This window comes from Stegostoma tigrinum, chromosome 45 (genome assembly GCF_030684315.1).
Source record: "Stegostoma tigrinum isolate sSteTig4 chromosome 45, sSteTig4.hap1, whole genome shotgun sequence".
NCBI classification, from domain to species: domain Eukaryota; kingdom Metazoa; phylum Chordata; class Chondrichthyes; order Orectolobiformes; family Stegostomatidae; genus Stegostoma; species Stegostoma tigrinum.
The window spans coordinates 8,497,194-8,517,903 of record NC_081398.1 but is presented as its reverse complement, the minus strand read 5'-3'; the positions used below and the strand labels follow the sequence as shown (position 1 = coordinate 8,517,903).

At 42.4% G+C, this 20,710-nt stretch overlaps 1 protein-coding gene across 5 annotated transcripts in view; it reads right to left on the bottom strand.

Moving 5' to 3' along the window:
- Positions 1 to 20,710, bottom strand: part of LOC125448632 (guanine nucleotide-binding protein G(I)/G(S)/G(T) subunit beta-2) — a 134,067-nt gene that overhangs the window by 15,922 nt on the left and 97,435 nt on the right. For all 5 annotated transcript variants that reach the window (XM_048524047.1, XM_059642673.1, XM_048524048.2 and 2 more), the window contains exons 2-6: positions 15,909 to 16,020; positions 12,931 to 12,969; positions 9,936 to 10,042; positions 8,030 to 8,093; positions 4,398 to 4,560 (exon numbers count right to left, since the gene is read on the bottom strand). In XM_048524047.1, the coding sequence (XP_048380004.1) occupies positions 4,398 to 4,560; positions 8,030 to 8,093; positions 9,936 to 10,042; positions 12,931 to 12,969; positions 15,909 to 15,965 (430 nt within the window). In that variant the 5' untranslated portion in view covers positions 15,966 to 16,020. The remainder of the gene's footprint in view (positions 1 to 4,397; positions 4,561 to 8,029; positions 8,094 to 9,935; positions 10,043 to 12,930; positions 12,970 to 15,908; positions 16,021 to 20,710) is intronic.

The window sequence follows — 20,710 nt, the reverse complement described above, 5'->3', positions numbered from 1 at the left end:
GTCCAGTTTTCCAGCTTTGGTCTGACCAGTGCCTTGGATTTTTTTTTTTAAAAGCAAGACCTCCCTATTTTTATACTACATTCATCTTAAAATAAAGGCCAACATTCCATTCGCCTTCCCTATTACCCTTTGAATATGTATGCTAGCTTTGTTTGATTTATCCATAGGAACTCTCAAAAGCTATAGCTTTCAGCAGTCTCTCTATTTAAATACTCAGCTCCTCTTTTCTTCCTGCCAAAGGGCATAACCTCATATTTTTCCAAAATATGTTCCACCTGCCAAATTTCTGCCCACCCACTCAACCTAGCTATATCCTTTTTAAAAATATGCGCTATCCTCACCACTGGACTTCCCACCTTATTTTTGCGTAATCTGCAACCCCAAATGGTAGTACATGGACTTTCCTCATCCAAGCAATTAATACCATAAACAAAATAGGGCAGAACTGATCCCTGTAACACTCCAGTTACATCTTACCATTCTAAAAATGACCCCTTTTCCCAACTCTCTATTAGTTAGCTAATCCTTTATCCATGCTATTACTCCCAGCATTATGGACTCATTTTAATAAGGAGCCCCAACATGTGGGAGCCTATCAAAAGCCTTCTGAAAATTCACGTGTATTACATACATTGCTTTCCCTTCTAATTCTGCTCATTACCTCCTCTAATTCTAATAAATTTGTTAGATATTATTTCCCCTTATGAAGCAATGCTGACTGTTTGATAAGATTAGGTGCTTCTAAATTCTCCGCTACTATATCCTTTATAACAAAAGGATTTTCCCAACATGTTAAGCTAGTTCGCTTATAGTTATCTGTGTTGTTTAAAAAGGGAACGGAGACAAAATAATGTTACATTTAGCAGTTTTTCAATCCTGAGACTTGCCAGAATCTAGGGATTTGTGGGAGATTACTACCAGTGCATCCACCATTACTGAAGCTACTTCCTTCAATATCCCAGAATGCATCCCATCAGGCCCAGAAAACTCAATCTTTAACCCGATTCATTTTCCTCAATTGCCACCACTTCTTGCCTAAACCACACAAAGTTTGCAACAGAATTAAGAAAACACACCATTCAGCATATTAAATGGACCGAAAATATTGAGACAGTTTAAAATTTACTTTATAAAAATCAATAATTGGCAGTTTATGAATTCAATCAGACAGAATATAACATAGGACTTCTGATACAAAAATACAACCTTGGACCTTGCATTTTTATTCTGTAAATTAAGGAGATCTGTATTTTATAATGTAATCTGGCAGAAACAACATAGCTTTGTGAAATGGAAATCAGGTTTAACCTTCTTCTAGTGGGATATTAAACGTGATGCAGATAAAGGGGGAACCAGTAGATGTGTTGCATAAATGTGCTGCATCAAAGGTTATTGTGGACAATAAGAGCTCAGGTGTAGGGGTAGCATGTTGCTATGGACAGAGATTTACTTGTTCACAGGAAGCAGGTGAATCTTTTTCAATTTAGCGAGATACAATGAGTTGTGCACTATAGGGACCTCAACTAATTACAATTTATACAAGTGATTGGGATAAGGGACAGAAAGTATGGCTGCTAAATTTGTTGACAACACAATGAGAAAGTATATATAAAATGAAAAGATAACACAAGGATGCTACAAAAATATATAGATAGGTTAACTGAGTTAACAAAGATCTGACAAATGGAATATAATGTAGAAAAACATGAAATTGTCCATTCTGGGCAGCAAGAACTTTGTTACTTTGTTAAATGATGAGAGATTGCAGTGCTCTGAGGTGCAGAGGGATTTGAGTGTTGTACATGAAGCAAAAGGTTAGTATGCAGGTAATTAAGAAAATTAATAGATCAATTATTGAAAGGGCAATTGAATATAAAGAGTAGGGAGGTAATGCTTCAGTTATATAGGGCACTGGCAAGACCATATCTGGACTACTATAAACAGTATTAGTCATCTTAAAGATGATAAATGCATTGGAAGCAGTTCAGAGAAGATTTACCAAGTTGTTTCATAAGGAGAGTTTGGGCAGGTTAGGTCTATATCCACTGGAGTTTAGAAGAGTAAGAGATGACTTCATTGATACAAGATCCTGTTGGGGTCCAACAGGTAGATGTGGAGGGGATGATTCCCCTTGTGGGAGAATCTAGAAATAAGAGTCATGGTATAAAAATAAGGGGTCACTCACTTAAGACAGAGAGAAAATGAAACTCTCTGAGAAAAGGTGATGGAAATAGAATTTTAGAAGTTTTCCAGGTGGAAGTGTCATACAGTCATATAACATGGAAACAGACCCTTCGATTCAACCAGTTCATGCTGACCATAATCCCAACTAAACAAATCCCACCTGCCTGATCGTGGCCCATCCCTCCAAACCCTTCTTACTCATAAACTAACTTAAATGTCTTTTGAACATTGTAACGGTCATCGATTGTTTGGAAGCAAAGTGGCACACAGTTACCAGGAGTAGACAGGAATGTGGATTTGAAGCTACAATCAGATCAGCCATGATCTTAATAAATTGCAGAGCATGCTTGAGGGCCTGAATGGTCTAATCCTGCTCGTTGTTTGCATGTTCATAATAGTTTGCAAACAAACGCTCAAAACTGTTCAATCTTTTTATGCTTTCCTTTTATTCTAATGTCCTTTTTAATTAGGTTACTAATTATGATGACTTGTCTTACGTATAATGTCATCACAATTCAGCACATATTACCGTAAGGATTGTTAAATAATCTGATGATTTATCAATTTATTTTACAACTTTAAAAGACACAGGTTATGTGGCAGGTGGACTATTGTGACATTTTCCTGTAATTAGATTTTAGGGAGTATTTCAGAATCTTATGCAGTTAGGGTAGATTCTCTTGACTGGCAGTTGGACAGGACTACTGGATTACAAACTGACTCAAACTGTGGATCCACACCTAAGAGCAGAAAAGCTTAGGAAGATATTTAACCAAAAAGTGTTCAATAAAACAAAAAGTTTTTGATTGAGTTAACAAAGAATGTACTTCCAGTGTCAGGAGGAGCCTGTAAGCAGAGGCAATAGATTCCAAACAATTGTCTTCCTTTAATGCTTTATTATTCTCCATTTCTACAAAATGGACAATGTGGTGACAGAATGCACATTAGATGTTAGTGAAAACTGTGCACTGACTGTAAGAACAATCAAACATTTTTCAGCTCCTTTGATAGACCCTTCCCAGAGTTACATGTAAGTTTAACACACAGATGGTTCAAGGACCATGAAGTAGGGATCCTATATTCCACTGGCCTCAGGTCATTACAAACAGGAAGGAGATTGACGACGAACAAGGAACTGTTTACACTACATACATGGAACAAAACCTGACAAATTCCTTTGTCTACCTGCTCATTAGCTCTCTCTCAAAAGACATCCTTCTTTTCTAGCGCTAATCCATTCGACTGTCTCAGCTGCTGCTGGAGGTCTCATTATACCAGAACATAAACTAATAACCGGCATTATAACAGGAAATGGTTCCTTAAAACGCCCACTGTTTAATTCCAATCAGCTCTCTTCACAAATCGCTCATCCTCCGTGTAAAGAAATTCTAAATGGCCCCAGTGAATCTAACCCAACGTCCTTTTGACTGCATTATAAGGAGATCCATATTTTTTCTTTAACAGCACATGGGCATCAATGGCTTGGTCAGCATTGCTGCCCATCCCTAGCTGCCTCCTTGGCTTGCACTGCCATTTCAGAGGGAGATTAAGGGTCAGGATCTAGTGTAACATGCAATAAAGGACAGCAGAAATCTGACCCTGAAGCATGTTAGTAAATCATTTGGATTTTTATAACAGTCAGGCTCACCAAGGCTCTTTCAAGTCCAAATTTTACGAATGATTATAGATTATAATTATTGGTATGCTACCTCCTCCTTACTATCCTGTGGTACAATACCAGAATACTATCCCCCACCTCCCCCAGCAGCCCTACATGGCCCATGTCTAAACCCTCAAAGCTTCTTTTTGGAATAAATCCTTTGATCATATTTCTGCTCGCTATAGCACTGTCCTTATTCTGGCTCTGGGGAATTTCCCAGAGCTACTACATTGAAGACACCGAATCAAGTGAAAGTTACAGTTGTTCCTCAAAAGATCAAACCATTCCCCACATTGAGGTTGATCCTCCTCGATACCTGCCTTTTGAAAGTTCAGCCCTAAGCTACTCCCTAGACCTTCCTTCCAGGCCTGATTCGTCCCCCTTGATGCCACAGTGACCACAGTGAAATGTCTCACTTGAACAAGTTGCAGATTTTAGTATGATTCGGGGAATATGGTGGATCTGACCCTCCTTTCAGGCAGGGTGGATGCACATGTGGAACCATCCCCATCACATAGCACCACCCCCATGTAACAAAATTTGCAGCACCCACCTGTGTGTCCTGGCAGCTCCCTGCTAACACGCACATTCCCCTCACGGGTCTTTAGGCTGTAGATAGAGCAAATATTGTCCAGGCCACCACAGGCCACGTAGTTACCAGATGGGGCGTAAGCACAAGTCATAACCCAAGATGACCGGAGTGGAATGGCGTGAACCTGTGCAAAAGGAAGCAGTTGATTGTAAAGATATGCAAATACCTGGGACTACAAATATGCATTATTCAGCCTGTTACACTAACATTCAGAAAGACTGAGCAACTGCGTGCATAAATGTTGAAAAAGGACTTTTGGTTTCTAATGTGATATCCAATCTAGACAAACAACCTATCAATATTCATCACTGATGCTGTCACATGCCATCCAGTATGTCCAAATGCCTTCGTGAAAGGATGGATAATCTCTTACAACACACACTGGTCTGGAAATAAAGATCCCACAAGACTGGAGCCACCTCTCATCAGAAATTAAGAGTTCAACTTCAACAATAAACCATCCACAACTTAAGTGAAGAGAATTCCAAAGATTGACAACCCCTCAAGTGTAGCAATTTCTCATCTCGGTCTTAAAATGTTTATCCCCTTATCCTGATACTGTGTCCCCATGTTTTGACTCCTGGTTCACAGTTCATCAAAACAGAATGCACTGTGCACGAGAAGGCAAGAATGAGGGACCTGGGTTCAATTCCACCCTTGGGTAACTTTGTGTGGCAAAAATGAGATGCTCCAGCAGGTATTTATGGGACCTGCATGCAAAAGCAAGATGGAGGAAGAATAGGATTTCACTGCTTTGAAAGTCACAGTTCTTGATGTCCCATCAGGAAATGAGAGAGAGTAGACATTGCTTGGCATGGCACGACGATATGCTCACATTACATGAACAAGACAAAATTCCCTGGCGTTTTGGGTCGTTAATGGAATGTGAATATCACTGGCTACACTAACTTTTATTGCCTAATTGCCCAGAGACAGACAATCTGAGTCAACCATCTCACTGTGGGTCTGAAGTCACACATAGGCCAGACTAGGTAAGGATGACAATGTCCTTTTAGGAAAGGAAATCTAACATTTCTCTAAGTGCCACAGGGAGGATTTGAACATACGTCCTAGAACATTAGACTGGAGCTCCTGTTTTTACAATACCACTGACATTACATCTATGTCACCACCTTCCATCTACCAATGCATTCCTTACTCCAGACATTGTAACTCAGCAACTGTTTTTATTTGCAAGACTCAGGAGTAGGAAAAACAGCATCAAAACTACATAGAACATATAGCGAGGGACCAGTTGGCCCAGCAGGTCCATCAGTATTTATTCTGCACACAAGTCTGCTCCCATCTCCTACTATATCACATCCTAACAGCATATCTTTCTATGCCTTTCTCCATTATCCCAGGAGGCAACATACTTGCCCAGCTCAACTCCTCCTGCCAGATTCTGAAAAACATAACTTAAGTCTACTTCTCAATTTTCTGCTGACATTGTTGAATATCTTGCATTTATCAGGACATATGCCACCAACATGAAGAGAAACAACACTTTATACTGTGTGAGAAGGGAGCAGTTAGCAAGTGCAGTCTCCTTAGGGAATGTCTTGACCAATCAAAATACCAAACCTTTTTTAACTTAACTGTCAGTCATCACCTAACTGGTGCACACACCAAATCAACACTTCATTCTGAGCTTACTTGTCAATCAACACTTTGTTCTCAAACAGTATAAAATATTGCTCCTCTTTACATTTCTTTTTCATGAATGTTTTAATGATTGTAAGACGAAAAACTTTTAAAAAACAGTGCCTTTATTTTCCAGCAACATGAAGTTCTGAACTAGCAAATTGCATTCAATACTGTTTCTTAAATCCAACTGGTGTCCCATGTTAAAACACAAACTTCAGCATCAGCAGTATGTTGCTGGATACAGAACTTGGGAGCGAGGGCTTCACAACAAACAAAAAAGGTGCAAACTGGTTGGGAATCATGTGTGTCCGTCCTACACAAAACACAGAAGTAATCAGTGCTGCAGCTTGGTAAAGCTCTCCCCAAATTCTAATCTAGTGTTAAGGCCACCTTCTATTATATTTCACTTCCGGAAGTAAGTGTCATTGGCAACGGCAGCATTTCTTATCCATCTCGAATTATCTCTGAACCGAGTGACTGGCTGAGCCATTTCACAGGGCAGTTAAGAGTCAACAACACTGCTGTGGGTCTGGAGTCACATGTAAGCCAGAGCAGCAATGATGTCCCAAAGGACATTAGTGAACTAGATGGATTTTCACGATAGTGGACGATGTAGTCTCATAGCTACGGGTCACGAAGTTTATGAATTGAATTTAAAGCCAGTTACAGTGGTAGGATTTGAACCCAGGATACCAGAACTTTAGCCTAGGCCTCTAGATTCCTCATGCAGTGACATTACATCATTGTATCATTAAGTCACTGCCCTTGATGTGGCACAAGTCATGTCACTGTACTTTAATACTTAGAAAGTAAGTCTAGCCCTAATAAATTGTAAAACGTATGCTGACCGCCACTTTATTAGATTAGATTAGGTTCCCTACAGTATGGAAACAGGCCCTTTGGCCCAACAAGTTCACACCGCCCCTTGAAGCATCCCACCCAGACTCAACCCCCTATAACCCACACACCCCTGAACACTACGGGCAATTTAACACGGCCAATCCACCTAACCTGCATATCTTTGGACTGTGGGAGGAAACCGGAGCACCCGGAGGAAACCCATGCAGACAAGGGGAGAATGTGCAAACTCCACACAGACAGTAGCCCAAGGCGGGAATCGAACCCGGGTCCCTGGCGCTGTGAGGCTGCAGTGCTAACCATTAAGCCATCCTTCAGAAAACCCCCAAGTTATTTCAGTGCAATCTTCACCTTCACTTAGGAAACTGAGGCAAGTCTATAAGTTAGGATGTGCTGGTTGTGCTGGTTAGCACAACGAACACTGTGTACGATTAAAGAGATCACACTGTAGCTTGCGATCTGCCAAAAAAACAACCAAGACAATGATCCCATTATGGGGCGGATTGGTGAACTGAGCACTTCCTAATAAATGATCTCATTGTGAGACAACACCAACTTAGGTTAACAACAGAGCCCTTCGCCTCAGTTCTCCGAGCGAGGGTGCACACATATTCCAGTTAATTCCATTCCTGCACCCACACCTACCATAAGCGTGGTTGGAAATCTGGCCTGGTTCATCGGAAGCAGATTTAAAAAGTGCAAGTTTCTCTGCATTGTACAAGGGAATTTTGATACCACAGAAAGCTGCTGTATGGCCCATCATGCCTACATTGGCTCTTTAAACAAGCACCATTATCGAGTGCCAATCTTCTGCCTTTCTCCCCATACCCTTGCACATTACTCTCACTCAGATAAGCATCCAATATCCACAGGAATGCCTCAGCTGATCCTGCCTCTACGCTTCCAGGCAGTGCATTCCAGACTCTAACTGCCTGTTTTTTGACAAGGCTCCTCCTTGCATCACTTTAAATCTATGCCCATCTGATCTTGCCCCTTTTACAAGAGGGAGCAGTTTCTCCTACCAATGTGCTCAGATACCTCTGTCAGAATGATCAAGAGAAAGCTGTCTCAGCATTTCTGGGACCTACCTTGTTTGTGGTGTAGCTGTCCCAGATGATTAACTTTCCGTCCTGTGATGCACTGACTAACAGTCTGTCAGATTAAAAAGAAACACAAAAGTGAAATGAATTAAGAACAATGAAGACATTTTTGAAACCACATATCACCTCACCTCCCCGTCACACACTGCAGTAACATGTCCAAAAAGCACTTACATTTTTACAGCACATTTTACTTTCTCAGGACCTCACAAACCAATTCTGAGCCACGTCAAACACTATAACCACTAGCCATAAAGTCACATAGCATGGAAACAGACCCTTCGGTGCAACCATGTTCCCAATCTAAACCTAGTCCTACTTCCTGCCCTTGGCCCATATCCCTCCAAGCCTTTCCTATTTATGTACTTATCCAAATGCCTATTAAACATCAATTGCACCACTTCCTCTGGAGGTTCATTCCACACACAAAACAATCTGTCTAGGAAAAAAAATTACCCCTCACGTCCTTTTTAAATTTTTCTCCTCTCACCTTAGAAATATGTCCCCTAGTTTCGATCTCCCCAACCCAAAGGAAAAGGCCCCTTGCCATTCACCATATCTATGCCCACCTTAATTTTATAAACCCATACGAGGTCACTCCTCAATCACCTACACTCGTGAAAAAAAGTCCCAGTCCTTCCAGTGTATTTTTATGTCTCAAACCCTCAATTCCCAGCAACATCCTGGTAAATCTTTTTTGAATGATCTCCAGTTTAATGATAAGAAAAACATCATTAATCATTTGTGTCCTAAAAATTCAGTCCCAAATGAGATCAGGAAGTTTATTTTGTGTTTCAGGCAGGGATTCTTTAGTTTCTGGAGCAGAAGGATAACAGGCATGTATACATATACAGAAGAAATTTCTTTTAACTCAGTCAATTCTCATCTTTTTAATTCCTCCATGGCTTCTCAGCCCACAGTGCCCCACTTCTTGTTTTTAAATCTCTGACCAACCCTACAATCCATGGGCATTTCTGCATTACTCCAGGTCTGCCCTCCACAGCATTCCTAGTTGCTGTCATTCCACTATTGGCAACTGGCTTGAGTCCCAGGTTTTGCAATTTCTTCCCTGCCTGCCTTTCTACCTTTCCTGAAAACCTACTTCCTCCAACCAGCTTTTGACACAAATCCCAAAATCTCGCACGGCTCAGCAGCAAATCTTGTCCTGTAACCTGCCAAGGACATCTCTGGAATTTTTTAAAAGATTAATTCATGGGATGATATTGCTGGCTGTGCCAACACTTATTATCCATCCCTAGTTGCTCAGAAGGCTGTTAAGAGTTAATCGCACTGTTATGGGTCTGGAGTCACACTGAATTGTAAAATCTCAATCATGCAGGAGAAGGCCATTCAGCCCATCGAGAATGTACCAACACTGCAAAGGGAATCCCAGCCCCCTACCCTAATGCTGTATCCCACACATACCATGGCCAACCCGTCTAACCTGCACATCTTTGGACTGCTGGAAGGAAATCGGAGCACCCGGCAGTAACCCAGGCCAACACAGGGAGAATGCACCAACACCATACAGACAGATAGTCGCCCAAGGCTGGAATCAAAGCCAGGTCCCTGTTGAGGCAGCAATACTAACCACTGAGCCATTGTGCCACCCTGTTTGCAAGATGATGCAAAAGCAGCAAACTTCATTCTCCGAAAGGACATTACTGAATCAGATAGGCTTTTGCAACAATCAACAATGGTTATATCATCATTAGACCTGCTCTTTAACTGAATTTAAACTTCTCAATTTGCCACAGTGGGGTTTGAACCCATAGCCACAGAGCACAAACCTGTAGCTCTAGATTGCTAATCCAGTGACGCCACTCAGCACCACCTTCCCAATAGAACCTGCACTGCATTAAATGTGCTATACGGGCACAAGGTGTGCACAGACCTGGAGTCAGTTCCCCAGTGCATGGCGTAGATCTTAGCCAAGTGACCCCTTAGCGTGCGCCTTGTACGCATCTGAATCCTCCCGACTGGATCGAGGGCCGCTGTAATCTGGAACAGACAAACACAATATTGGATGCATAATTGTTAACCCTGTTCCAATACGTGTTCAAATCGAGCAAGGTCAAAAGGGAGAACTTTGCCTAATTTTCCCTCTTGTCGAGACCAGGAACATGTGTCAACTGGCAGCAGTGCATAATTGAGAAAAGTGTGCACCTGGAGCAGATTTTAATGAAAAAGGGAGCATCCTTGACACAGGATCTTTACCAGCTAACATTAATTGTACAGGGGCCACTACTTCCTGTGATTTAACTCGCGGCATCTCTCAACACACATTCAGAGAATGACCTCTCTTGACAAGTCACTCAAAGTGAAGACACAAATCCATGCTGCAAGTTACTGGAAGATAGCATCGGCCCTGCAACGAGAAGACCACGTTCTTTCAGCTGAGATAAAAACCCATATAGCCCCCTTGACGGTTCAGTAATGAACATGTCATGGTACAGGTCAAAAATTCAAGGTCTAATTCCTCCTCATTGCTGTTTTGTGCTTTCATAGGATGTGGGTAACACTGGCAAGGCCAGTACCTGTTGCCTGCCCTTAATTTCCCAAAAGGGTCAACCTCAGCGTTGGGGGTTGGGAGTCACATACAAGCCAGTTCGGGCAGTGACTGAAGATTTCTTTGCCAGAGAGTGAGCCAGATGAGTTTTTACAACAATCAATAATGGTTGTTGTGGTCACCATTACTGGGACCAGCTTTACATTCCAGATTTATTAATGTAATTTAAATTACACCAACTGCAGTGGTGGGATTTGAAACAGCATCCCAAGAACTTTACCCGGTGCCTCAGGATCACTGTTTTTGTAACATTACCACCAAAATGAAGCATGAATAACACACAAAGCACCCTTGGGCTCTCAGGAGGGAGGGGGGTGTAGACCTGCACTATTCCTTGACTCCAGTGATGTATTGACACATTGTCAAAAGGGCACAGGAGGACACTGGGCAGAGTGGTCAAGCAGGCCAAAATGCTCCATGTCGTCAAACAGCTAGACAACACTGAAGGTTGTCCTGTGCGTGCAAACAGAGTGAGAGAACGGGAGCACCAGCAAAATCTGACCCATGCTAACGAACACCTTCAAATGAGAGGAGCAGAAAGCACACCCAAGCAGCAGCTCCACAGATATCAAATGATTTGCACTACATTCCATTCTGGGAAATAGGGTGCTACTCTCTAGATAACACAGTCAATGACAAATTTTACCAATTAAAGACATACTAGAAATAAAAGTTCCCAGGACACCTCACAGGAGCACCACAAAACATAATCCAGCCCTGAGCCATATGTTTCTTAGATTAGGTGACCCAAGTTTGGACGCAGAGATAGGTTTTTAAAAGTCTCTTTAAAAAGGAAAGGGAGGTAGACAGCCAGTGAGATGAATGGTAAGAATTCCAGAAATTATGGCCCAGCTAGTGAAAAGCATAGCCGCTGAAGGCAGAGTGATGGATGATCAACTAGATCAGAATTATTTGAACACGCATAACTTGGAAGGTGGCGTGGGTTGAGGCCTTGGAAAAAGATAGGGTAGGATGAGGGATTGGAAAACAAGGATGGAATTCTGAAAACCCACCTCACCACTCAAATAGGAGCCAAAGTAGGTGGGCAGGAACTGGTCAGGTGATAGGGGAATGGGACTTGCTGCAGGTTAATTCACAGGCAACACTAGCTTGAATGACGTGAAAAAGTTTCATGAAGGTTTGGTTTCCCCACAACCTATCAGGTCTATCAGTTATGTAGACACGGATGACAGTTTCAGCAGCAGATGAGCAGGACCATAGGCAAAGTGGGGAATCATAATATTATCTCAATGTTGACACCAAGATGTGGCCATAAGCTCATCTTAAAGCCGAATGTAACACTGAAGTTCCAATCAGGCCTGTTTAGTCCGAGTGCTGCCAAGGAGAGATGAAGAAGTTGGTAGATGAAGTGCGGATCAAAACCAATGGGTTCAACCATTATTTATTTAATCTTGTGAAGCAATACCTTCAAGAATGACAAGCTATTTTTAATTGGCAAAGTTTCCAACAGAGTTGATGAACAAATAAGTCTGGGAGTACAGATCTAAAAATTGTGAAAAAGGGGATTGCAGGATATGTGCCCTGCTAAAATTTAGGAAGGAGTTGAGCAAGAAACTCCTTCAGAGGGTCAAAATTTTTTGGAATTCTCTACCCTGGAGAGTTATAGATATCCAGTGTTAAACATATTCAAGATCAAGAGATTATCAGGAGCCTGGAGAAGTAAGAGATACAGGAATAATGCAGGAAAGTGAAATTGAGGTAGATGACCAGTCATGGTCATATGTGGGCAGTCTTGAGCCCTGTACCTAAAGGAGGATGTGACGGCCTTGAAGAGGGTCCAGAGGAGGTTTACAAAAATGATTCCAGTGTGAAGGGCTTCTCATATCAGCAGCAGTTGAGGACACTGGGTTTGTAATCAACAAAGTTTAGAAGGATGAGCAGGGGATCTCACTGAAACTTGCAGAATATTCAGAGGACTGGGCCAGAGTGGACATGAAGAAGATGTTTCCGATGGGACAGCCTAGGACCCAAGGGCACAGTCTCTGAGTGAAGGAATAACCCTCTAGAGCAGAGGATGAATTTCTTCAGGCAGAGGGTCGTGAATCTGTGGAACTCATTGTTGCAGCGGGCTGTGGAGGCCAAGTCACAATGTCTTTAAGACAGGAATAAGTAGATTCTTGACTAGTAAAGGGGAGTCAAAGATTATAGAGACAAGGCAAGAGAATGGGCTGCAACTGTCTACATAATAAACTCCTGAATTTGTTACACCACCTTGCAGAGTTACCTCAGATCAAAACACAAGAGTGTGAGGGGACAGGAGGATGGAAAGAAAGCAGTCCGGATCAGTTACAGTACTCACCTGGGTCAGTGTAGAGTCTCCACATGCCTTCCTGGCATCCTGAAATTTAAAAAATGAGTCACAGTTTAAAAAGGTGCATATGCCAAGTTAACACCTGCTCATCATTACCTTTCTCCAACCCTTGAAACACATTCCCAAGAGAACAGAGTCTCACACTGCTCCAGTGTATGAAACAGTCATTTGGCCCAACAAGTCCACAATAATCCTCCAAACAGCATTCCACCCAGACCATCCCCCCCTACCCTTTCCCTGTACCTCCACATTTCCTATGGCTAATGCACCTAACCCTCACATCCCTGAACACTATGGGCAATTTAGCATAGCCAATCAACCTACCTCAGACATTTTTGGACTTTGGGAGGAAACCAGAGCACCCAAATCCATGCAGACACAGGTACAATGCACAAACTTCACACAGGCACAATGCACAAACTTCACACAGGCAGTCACCCAAGAGTAGAATTGAACATGGCGTCCCTGGTGTTGAGGCAGCAGTGCCAACCACTGCATCGCTATACCACCCATTTAAAAGTCAATGGAAGCTTGGGGCACAAAGTAAATTTGAAACCTAATCTTTAAAAGAAGCTTCAAAAATGGAAACATTCAGTCTTCGCTTCACTTGATGAACAGCCCCACGTTTTCCAGTGAACTGCCAAGTAAAGCAAGCTCATCAGTGGAGATTCAGCTTGTGTCAGCTCACGTGCAAACAGTTTGAAGGATATTTTGGCCTCAAAGTAGTGGAGACTTCTCAAAATAGCATCACCTGGACTCCAAGACGGAAATTCGTAGCATACGTTACACAAATTAAGGGTGACTTTCCAATCATTTTGGTGGTTTAAGGGATCATTTTTATTAAAGTTTTCAAGCAGATCACAAACTAATACTGAAAAACTGTAGCACAGACTCAAATTACATCCAGGCCTTTCGGGATTGGAATCTGGAAACATTCCCACACACAGTGTTAGGAGTCTCAGTTTAAGCCACTCACCATCGTGAATCAGAACTATATTATTCTTTTCTCTCTGTCTCTGGTACAAAATCCTGTAACTCACTCTCTGACAGCATTATCACTATTAGGTATCCCTAAACCATATGGACTGCAGCAAAAAGCTTAGAACTCTTCATCTAAGACAACTTCATTTTGTATCAGGTTGATGACTGTTGTTGACCTGGGATGTAGAGAGAAATGGGAAGGAAAAGTAAACGGCACTGGGTCACAGATCAGTACCAATCTCAGTGGTAGAACGGACTCGAGGAGGCAAAAGGATCCTGTTTCCTGACCTACAGGAGCAGCCCAGCAGTGTGACAATGGGTTGAAGGCACATTCACAGCATTTCAAATTAGTTTTTATGGCATCATTAAACATTTATCTTCAGTGGTTGAGACTTTAAGTCTGGGAAAAGCAATTCTTCTTACAACCCAATACTCAAACATATAAAGATCCATAATGGTTTTGACAAGGAGGATGTAGAACAGGTAATTCTTCTTGTGGGCGAGTTCAGAAATTAGGAGGCATGGTTTCAAAATTAGAGGTGACCCTTTAAGGACAGTAACAAGGAGAATCTTCTTCTGTCAGGCGGTTGAGACACTTTGCAAATCTGCTTTGAAAGGCGGTGGAAGTGGGATCACTGAATATTTTTAAGACAGAGTTAGATAGATTGCAGTATGGCAATGCAATCTAGATTCAATGGCAGATTGGAATGTGGAATTCAAACAAACAAAAATCAACCATGATCTTATGAAATGGCACAGCAGACTCAAGGGACCAAGTCCTACTTCTGCTCCTTTTGATATGTTCACAAGAACACACGACCCTGGTAGAGATTAGATGCCAAGTCAAGTTACCCCTGTTGCTGTCAATATGCAGGACTTCTTGTCCATCTAAGTGACTTTTCTATTTAGCCTGTAATAACAAGCATTTTACCAGAAATTTTCCGTGAATGTACATCACTGCCAATGAAGCAATTCTGCAGCATACGCATACAAACTGCACTGAGATAAAGGATCAGATATTTGGCTTTCTTGATGCGGAATGAAGGATTACGCATATGCCTTTGGACACCAGGAAGAAGTCCCAAGATCCATGGTTCCTTTTACCTCCACATGAGCACACGAGGCCCTCTAGTTCAACATCTCATGCTCTAGATGGCCTCTCAGACAGTACACAGTTTTGTTGGGGAGGGGTGGTGTGTGTATGTCAGCCTTAATTTCAATGCTCAAGCAAAACAAAACTTGGACCTTCAATTCAAGCGGACTTACGGCATGATGCGTTGAGCCATGGCTGGCACCCAACAGAATGAAACTCCAGCCAGAAGTGTGTGTGGATCTGAGATGTGGACGCAATCCCCACAGGGAGAGTGTGAAAAACACAGTCGAATTCATTTGATTCTCATTATTACAGCTCCGTGTCACTCTGGGTTAGGTCCAACATAGAACGAGTGGCATTCACACCATACTGTTAGCCAATTCTGCACTTTCCAAAGCATTTGTTTGGAGAACATGGTGGTACTCTTACCCCCTGACTTTTTAAAGTGGGTAAATCAAAATGTACACAGTAATATTTTGAGACATTGAAATACCATAAAGAAGAATAGCCGCTGCTCCTTGGAGCTTTGAGTTAGTCTTTAATTGCAGACTCGATTGACAATGCCAGGGAACATTTAGGTTCTAGCACTATAGATACTACTTTCATCCTGCAGCTTTCTCAGTGCCCATGTCCTAAACAGTAGGCAGACCCAACACGCCTGCTTGACTTCGCCACTAATATTCACTCCCTGCCTCGTCAGCCAATTCCTTCCCTTCTTTAAGGGGGGGGGGGGGCGGAGGAAAGGGTGGGGTGGAAAGAGTAGACTCTCTGATTAGTTGAGTAAAATTACTTTGGGAGAGGTGTAACAATTGACAATGATTTCACATTTCAACAAAGCTTTGGCCAACTCCCAATAAAACGCGCTGTATTCTTGGCTTTCTGCTTTGCTCACCCTTATTTGGCTCCGTAGCTGCTCTGCCTCTTGGCGCAACTGCTCAAGCTCACTCATGGTCTCCGGTCAAAGCTAATGCCTCTAGTCCACTTCGACTTGGCCAATCAGAAATCTGTCAAGAACAGGAGACAAAAAGATGCAGATTAGCCACCTGTCCAAGCATAAGAAGGGGCACCGAACTCACAGCAGCAGTGCTTTGTGATAACTGGTGAAAAAGTATTCATTTCTATGGCATCTTGCATGTCCTTAGGACACCCTAAAGCACTTCATAACCAATGAAGTGCATCGCTATTGTAACACAGGGAATGCAGCAGCTTACTTGCACGTGGGAAGCTGATAAGTATTTTATTCCAGAAAGCCAGGGAGAAACTGTTTGAGCCTTTATTTACAGATATACAGGTTACAGACATACATCTCCAAATCCAATAATCACAGTTTTAGTCTATTCCTATTCACAGAAGTTCAAGTGAAACACCAGTTTATGACCACAACATCCTTAGCTACAGTAGATCATACACTAGTTCTTCAGCCAGCAGCACCAGGGACCTTTCAACTTGACTTGAGGGGACAAGTGCGGCTATAATTTAAAATTTCATCCAGAGATAGCACTTCTGACGACGGAGCACCCTCAGTGCACTGTAGTAGGAATGTGGGTCTGGACGGGGACTCAGCCCCATAACCTAGTGACTCAGGAGAGAGACTGTGACATCCAGCTTTGCAAACCATGGCTATCAATGAGATGATGGGCACCAGCCCAAGCAGTGTGGCCCACTTCCTACTTCCGAGAATATTTAAAAGCAGCCCCTCCCTTTCAACAAAAAACGAAACCCAGACCTGGAACAAATCAACGAGATGGCGACTAGCTGTTTAAGCATAACAGCTGCTCCCTCTGCAGCAGCCGTGGATGACTTTTACAATGGAATTGGGAGATGATTGATGAGCCTCAGCACAGGAAGTATTTACACATGACAGTTACTCTCACACGAACTCTTCCTTCTGACACATACAGACCATCTTGCACGCAGTCTAGTGTGTGAATCCAGAAATAAAATTGCTATTTTTCCTGTTTCTTTTTGAGCCAAAAGAGAAAGGAACATATCAATGTATTTTAAATTAAGCTTGGGGAACATCACTCATAAAACGAAGACATCTGAACTGGGTGGAGCTGCACAGCCAAGGGAAGTGATGGTGAAGCACTGAAGGTTATTCCTCGCCTGTTGTGCAGTTTGAAAGGCACAGAAGCCAATGCTACACACCACTGTGCAATGTGTTTTAAACTCAGCAGACTTACAGCCATCAGCACTTCACTGGCAGTCTCAAACAAACTCTCTCCTGAATTTGAAAAAATCTGGAACTGAGCCTTGTGCAGAATTAACCTCAGTTCTGCTTTCATGAAATCTGGCTGACAACAACCAAGATGGTCGAAGTGCTGTTACCCAGCATCCTGCTTGAGTTTTCTTTTGAGAGGTGGGCAGGGAGGAGAGCTGAAAGAGAATGCTAAGGCACAGAGGGAAACCATCTGCTTAAGCACCACTTTACCTATTTTTCTTGTTTTAAGTTGAATTTGCAGAAAATCCATTAGCTAACATACCCCATCTTCCAGAGGCTGAGAAGGAAGCATTGTAACAGAGGCCACAAACCAAACACACGCAAGCAGCAATACTCAGCCAAAAACTGTTCAGTCATGAGTACTCTCAAGAAATAATGTAAAAAAAAATGTGCAAAATAGAAATGCAGTAACAAGTTCTGCACTGGAGCTATTCCAACAGTCATGGGGGCATTTAAGGCAACTTTAGAATATCTTCATTGCAGTGAAAAAATATCAGGCTATAAATTCAAAACATTTCTGATTTCTTCATGAGACATGAATCAGCCAATTTTAGGCCAGATAAATGAAACATCCAAAGCCTTTTCATACATTCAAGTCAGCACACCACTCCCGCTATATATAGCCCCCAAATTCCATTAGCATCAATGGAAAGAGAAGTTTAAATGAAAAGGGAGGCTGAAGGACTTAATGGGAGAACAGAAGAGGTCTCATGTTTGAGTACCAGACCAGCAGAAATCTAAATATGACAATGACTACAGGAAAGGATTATGTCAATGAGTGAGCAACATATAGAAAATACCAACCATATTTGAGGGCGTCAGTCAGACCCTTCCTGAAAATAATGTCCAACTGTTGTTTATTTACAGAGAAGGTACCCACTTTATTTCAAGGATGGCCTCAGAAGTTTGATGCAAAACCATTTGCTCCAGAGAAAAGCCATCAGGGTTGGACCGGGGTCGGGAGAGAAGGGAGACAGAAAGAGAGGACAGAATGCCAGTAGCCTCCAATGGAATAAGTCCGGGGGAACTCAAAATCCACCACCTCAATGGGGGCAAATTCCAAAAGGAATTCAACAAGGATTGCATAAGCATTCACACGAAACAGGAACTGCTCATCATCTGTGGGTGGAACTACAAACTACTTTTTTTCTTAAAAAATTACTGTTGACACAGTGGGGGGGTGGGGTGCAGTAATCACAGCAAAATGCTGACATTGCTCAAATAAATCAGCAATGGAGGAAATGAACAAGTTGCTCTCCTGAGTGTAGGTCCAAAATTGGAGTTAGAAGGTGTCAGAAAGACAAACACCAATCATAAGGGAAGGGAGAAAGATGGAATTCCATGGAGAAAAGGTGAACGGACAAGAAAAATTACAGACGGAAGAATAATACACATCATATCTGTCAAATAACGGGTGGAGGTAAAAGGTTATAGCAATCCAAATCACAGTTTGGGCCGAAGTGATTTCACCTTTCACCCATTACGTGCTCATTGTTTGACACTGGTTTCTCATCACCATTCTTAAAATTCACATTCTGGTTTTCAACTTCTTCCATGCCCTCACCCCTCCCTGTAATTGTCATGTAATCTTCTCCTGCCCTCCAATTCTAGTCTCTGGGTCATCTGAGAATTCCACAGCTCAACCACCAAAGGCTGCATGTTCAGAGCACTGTAATTCATTCCCCTCGCCACTCACTTTCAGGCACTTGGTGAAAGACAAAGCCTGTCCTGAAGTGTCACGAGCAGGTGCGCAATTTTGTTCGCTAGGACAGTCCCGAGGTTCTTCACAGGAGTGCTAACATGCTCATGGTCTGATTTAAACACAAACTGTTAGTATTTTACATACTAAGAAATATACAGCATAGGGAAAAGCCATTTGGGCTAAATAATCCTAGCTGTGTCCATTCCTCACAATGAGTTTCCTCTCACTCTCGATCTAGAAGACCAAGGTGAGGAACAAAAAAAGTGAGATTTGAAGAAACCTGTAACTAACAAACCTATTCAAAGATAAGGATCGTACAGGAACTCCAGGCAGGGCCAATTACAGAAGCACCAAGAATGGGGATGGTTACAACGAGGAATTGCACACCTCTCAGGCTCAGGCCAAGTCAGAGACAGTTCAGTGAAACACTCACTTAATCACTTTCCCCACTGTGTGACTGCACGGTTAGCAGAACTCTAACCAAATTAAAGCGCATTACTGCAAATGTTGAAGATCTAAAGAAAGAACAGGAAGTGCCAGAGAAATTCAGCAAGCCTGGCAGCATCTGTGGAGGGAGCAACAAAGTCTATGGTTGAGACTGGCCAATATGACTCTTTGGTATTTCTCTCTGCAGATGCTGTCAGATATGCCACGTTTCTCCAGCAATCTTCTGGGTTTTATTTCAGAATCCTAAGAAATTTGCCATCAATTAACCTTGTAAAAGACCTTATTCAAGTTTTGATAGTCGAGGAGATTGTACTATCAAGCAGTGTAAGTTAGGAGCAAGAGGTCATGAAAACCACCTCCACACTCTGCCAACTCTTCCCTCACCCCCCAACTCACAAAACACAAGATATTATCAGGGTCATTTCTGCTAACCTCAAAAGGTCAGTTACAACAGAACAACAATAAACTGAACCACGCCAGGAGCATGTGCGCACACAGAAATATGAGGGTATGGGAGCAATTCACTGTATAACAGCATCAAGTCAATGATTTGGATTTCACTCCATCTAAAGTGACAAACAAAAACACACTTTTATTCAGAGATAGTGGGAACTGCCGATGCTAGAGAATCTGAGATAACATAGCATGAAGCTAAATGAACACACTTTTATTCAGGTCAGTTTGCAACATAGCTAAACATAGAGGGCAGACTAAGGTAGTTTACAGTGCAAGTGTATTGGAGCTGGAGGTGAGTGAGTGCTTGTATCTGTTGCTGTCTTGCCACAGGCCAAACTCAACAAGTGTCCTTTTTGTGACCAGATGCAAATGGTAGGTAAGCTGATGATTGCTGACATTAAGGGCCATCATGAAGATGACACTGGGCCAGAGGGTAGTCAAAGCAAGGCAGGAACTAAGCCGACTTGAGTTCCACTAGTAGGCCGTCTGCAGGGAACTACCATTAGTATCATAAAACCAAAAGATTGTCCACTGAGCTTTGCTTGGAGAGGAGATCTAGGCTCAGATGACGTAGAATCCATTTTGGACAGGCAAAAAAAACAGCAAGGTGAAGGCAACATTGGTAGTGGTGAGAAATCAGAGTTAATGTTTCACGTCCAGTGACCTTTCCTTAGAACTAGAAGTATTGGTTGAAGATACCGAGAAGTGCAAATGCTGGAGTCACAGTCAACACAGAGTGGAGCTGGAGGAACACAGCAGAGGAGTAGGAAAATCAACATTTTGGGTCAGGACCCTTCTTCAGAACTGGCCCAGTGTGTTGACTGGAAACAATGGTTACCTGGATTAAGGGTAGATACATTAGCAGGAA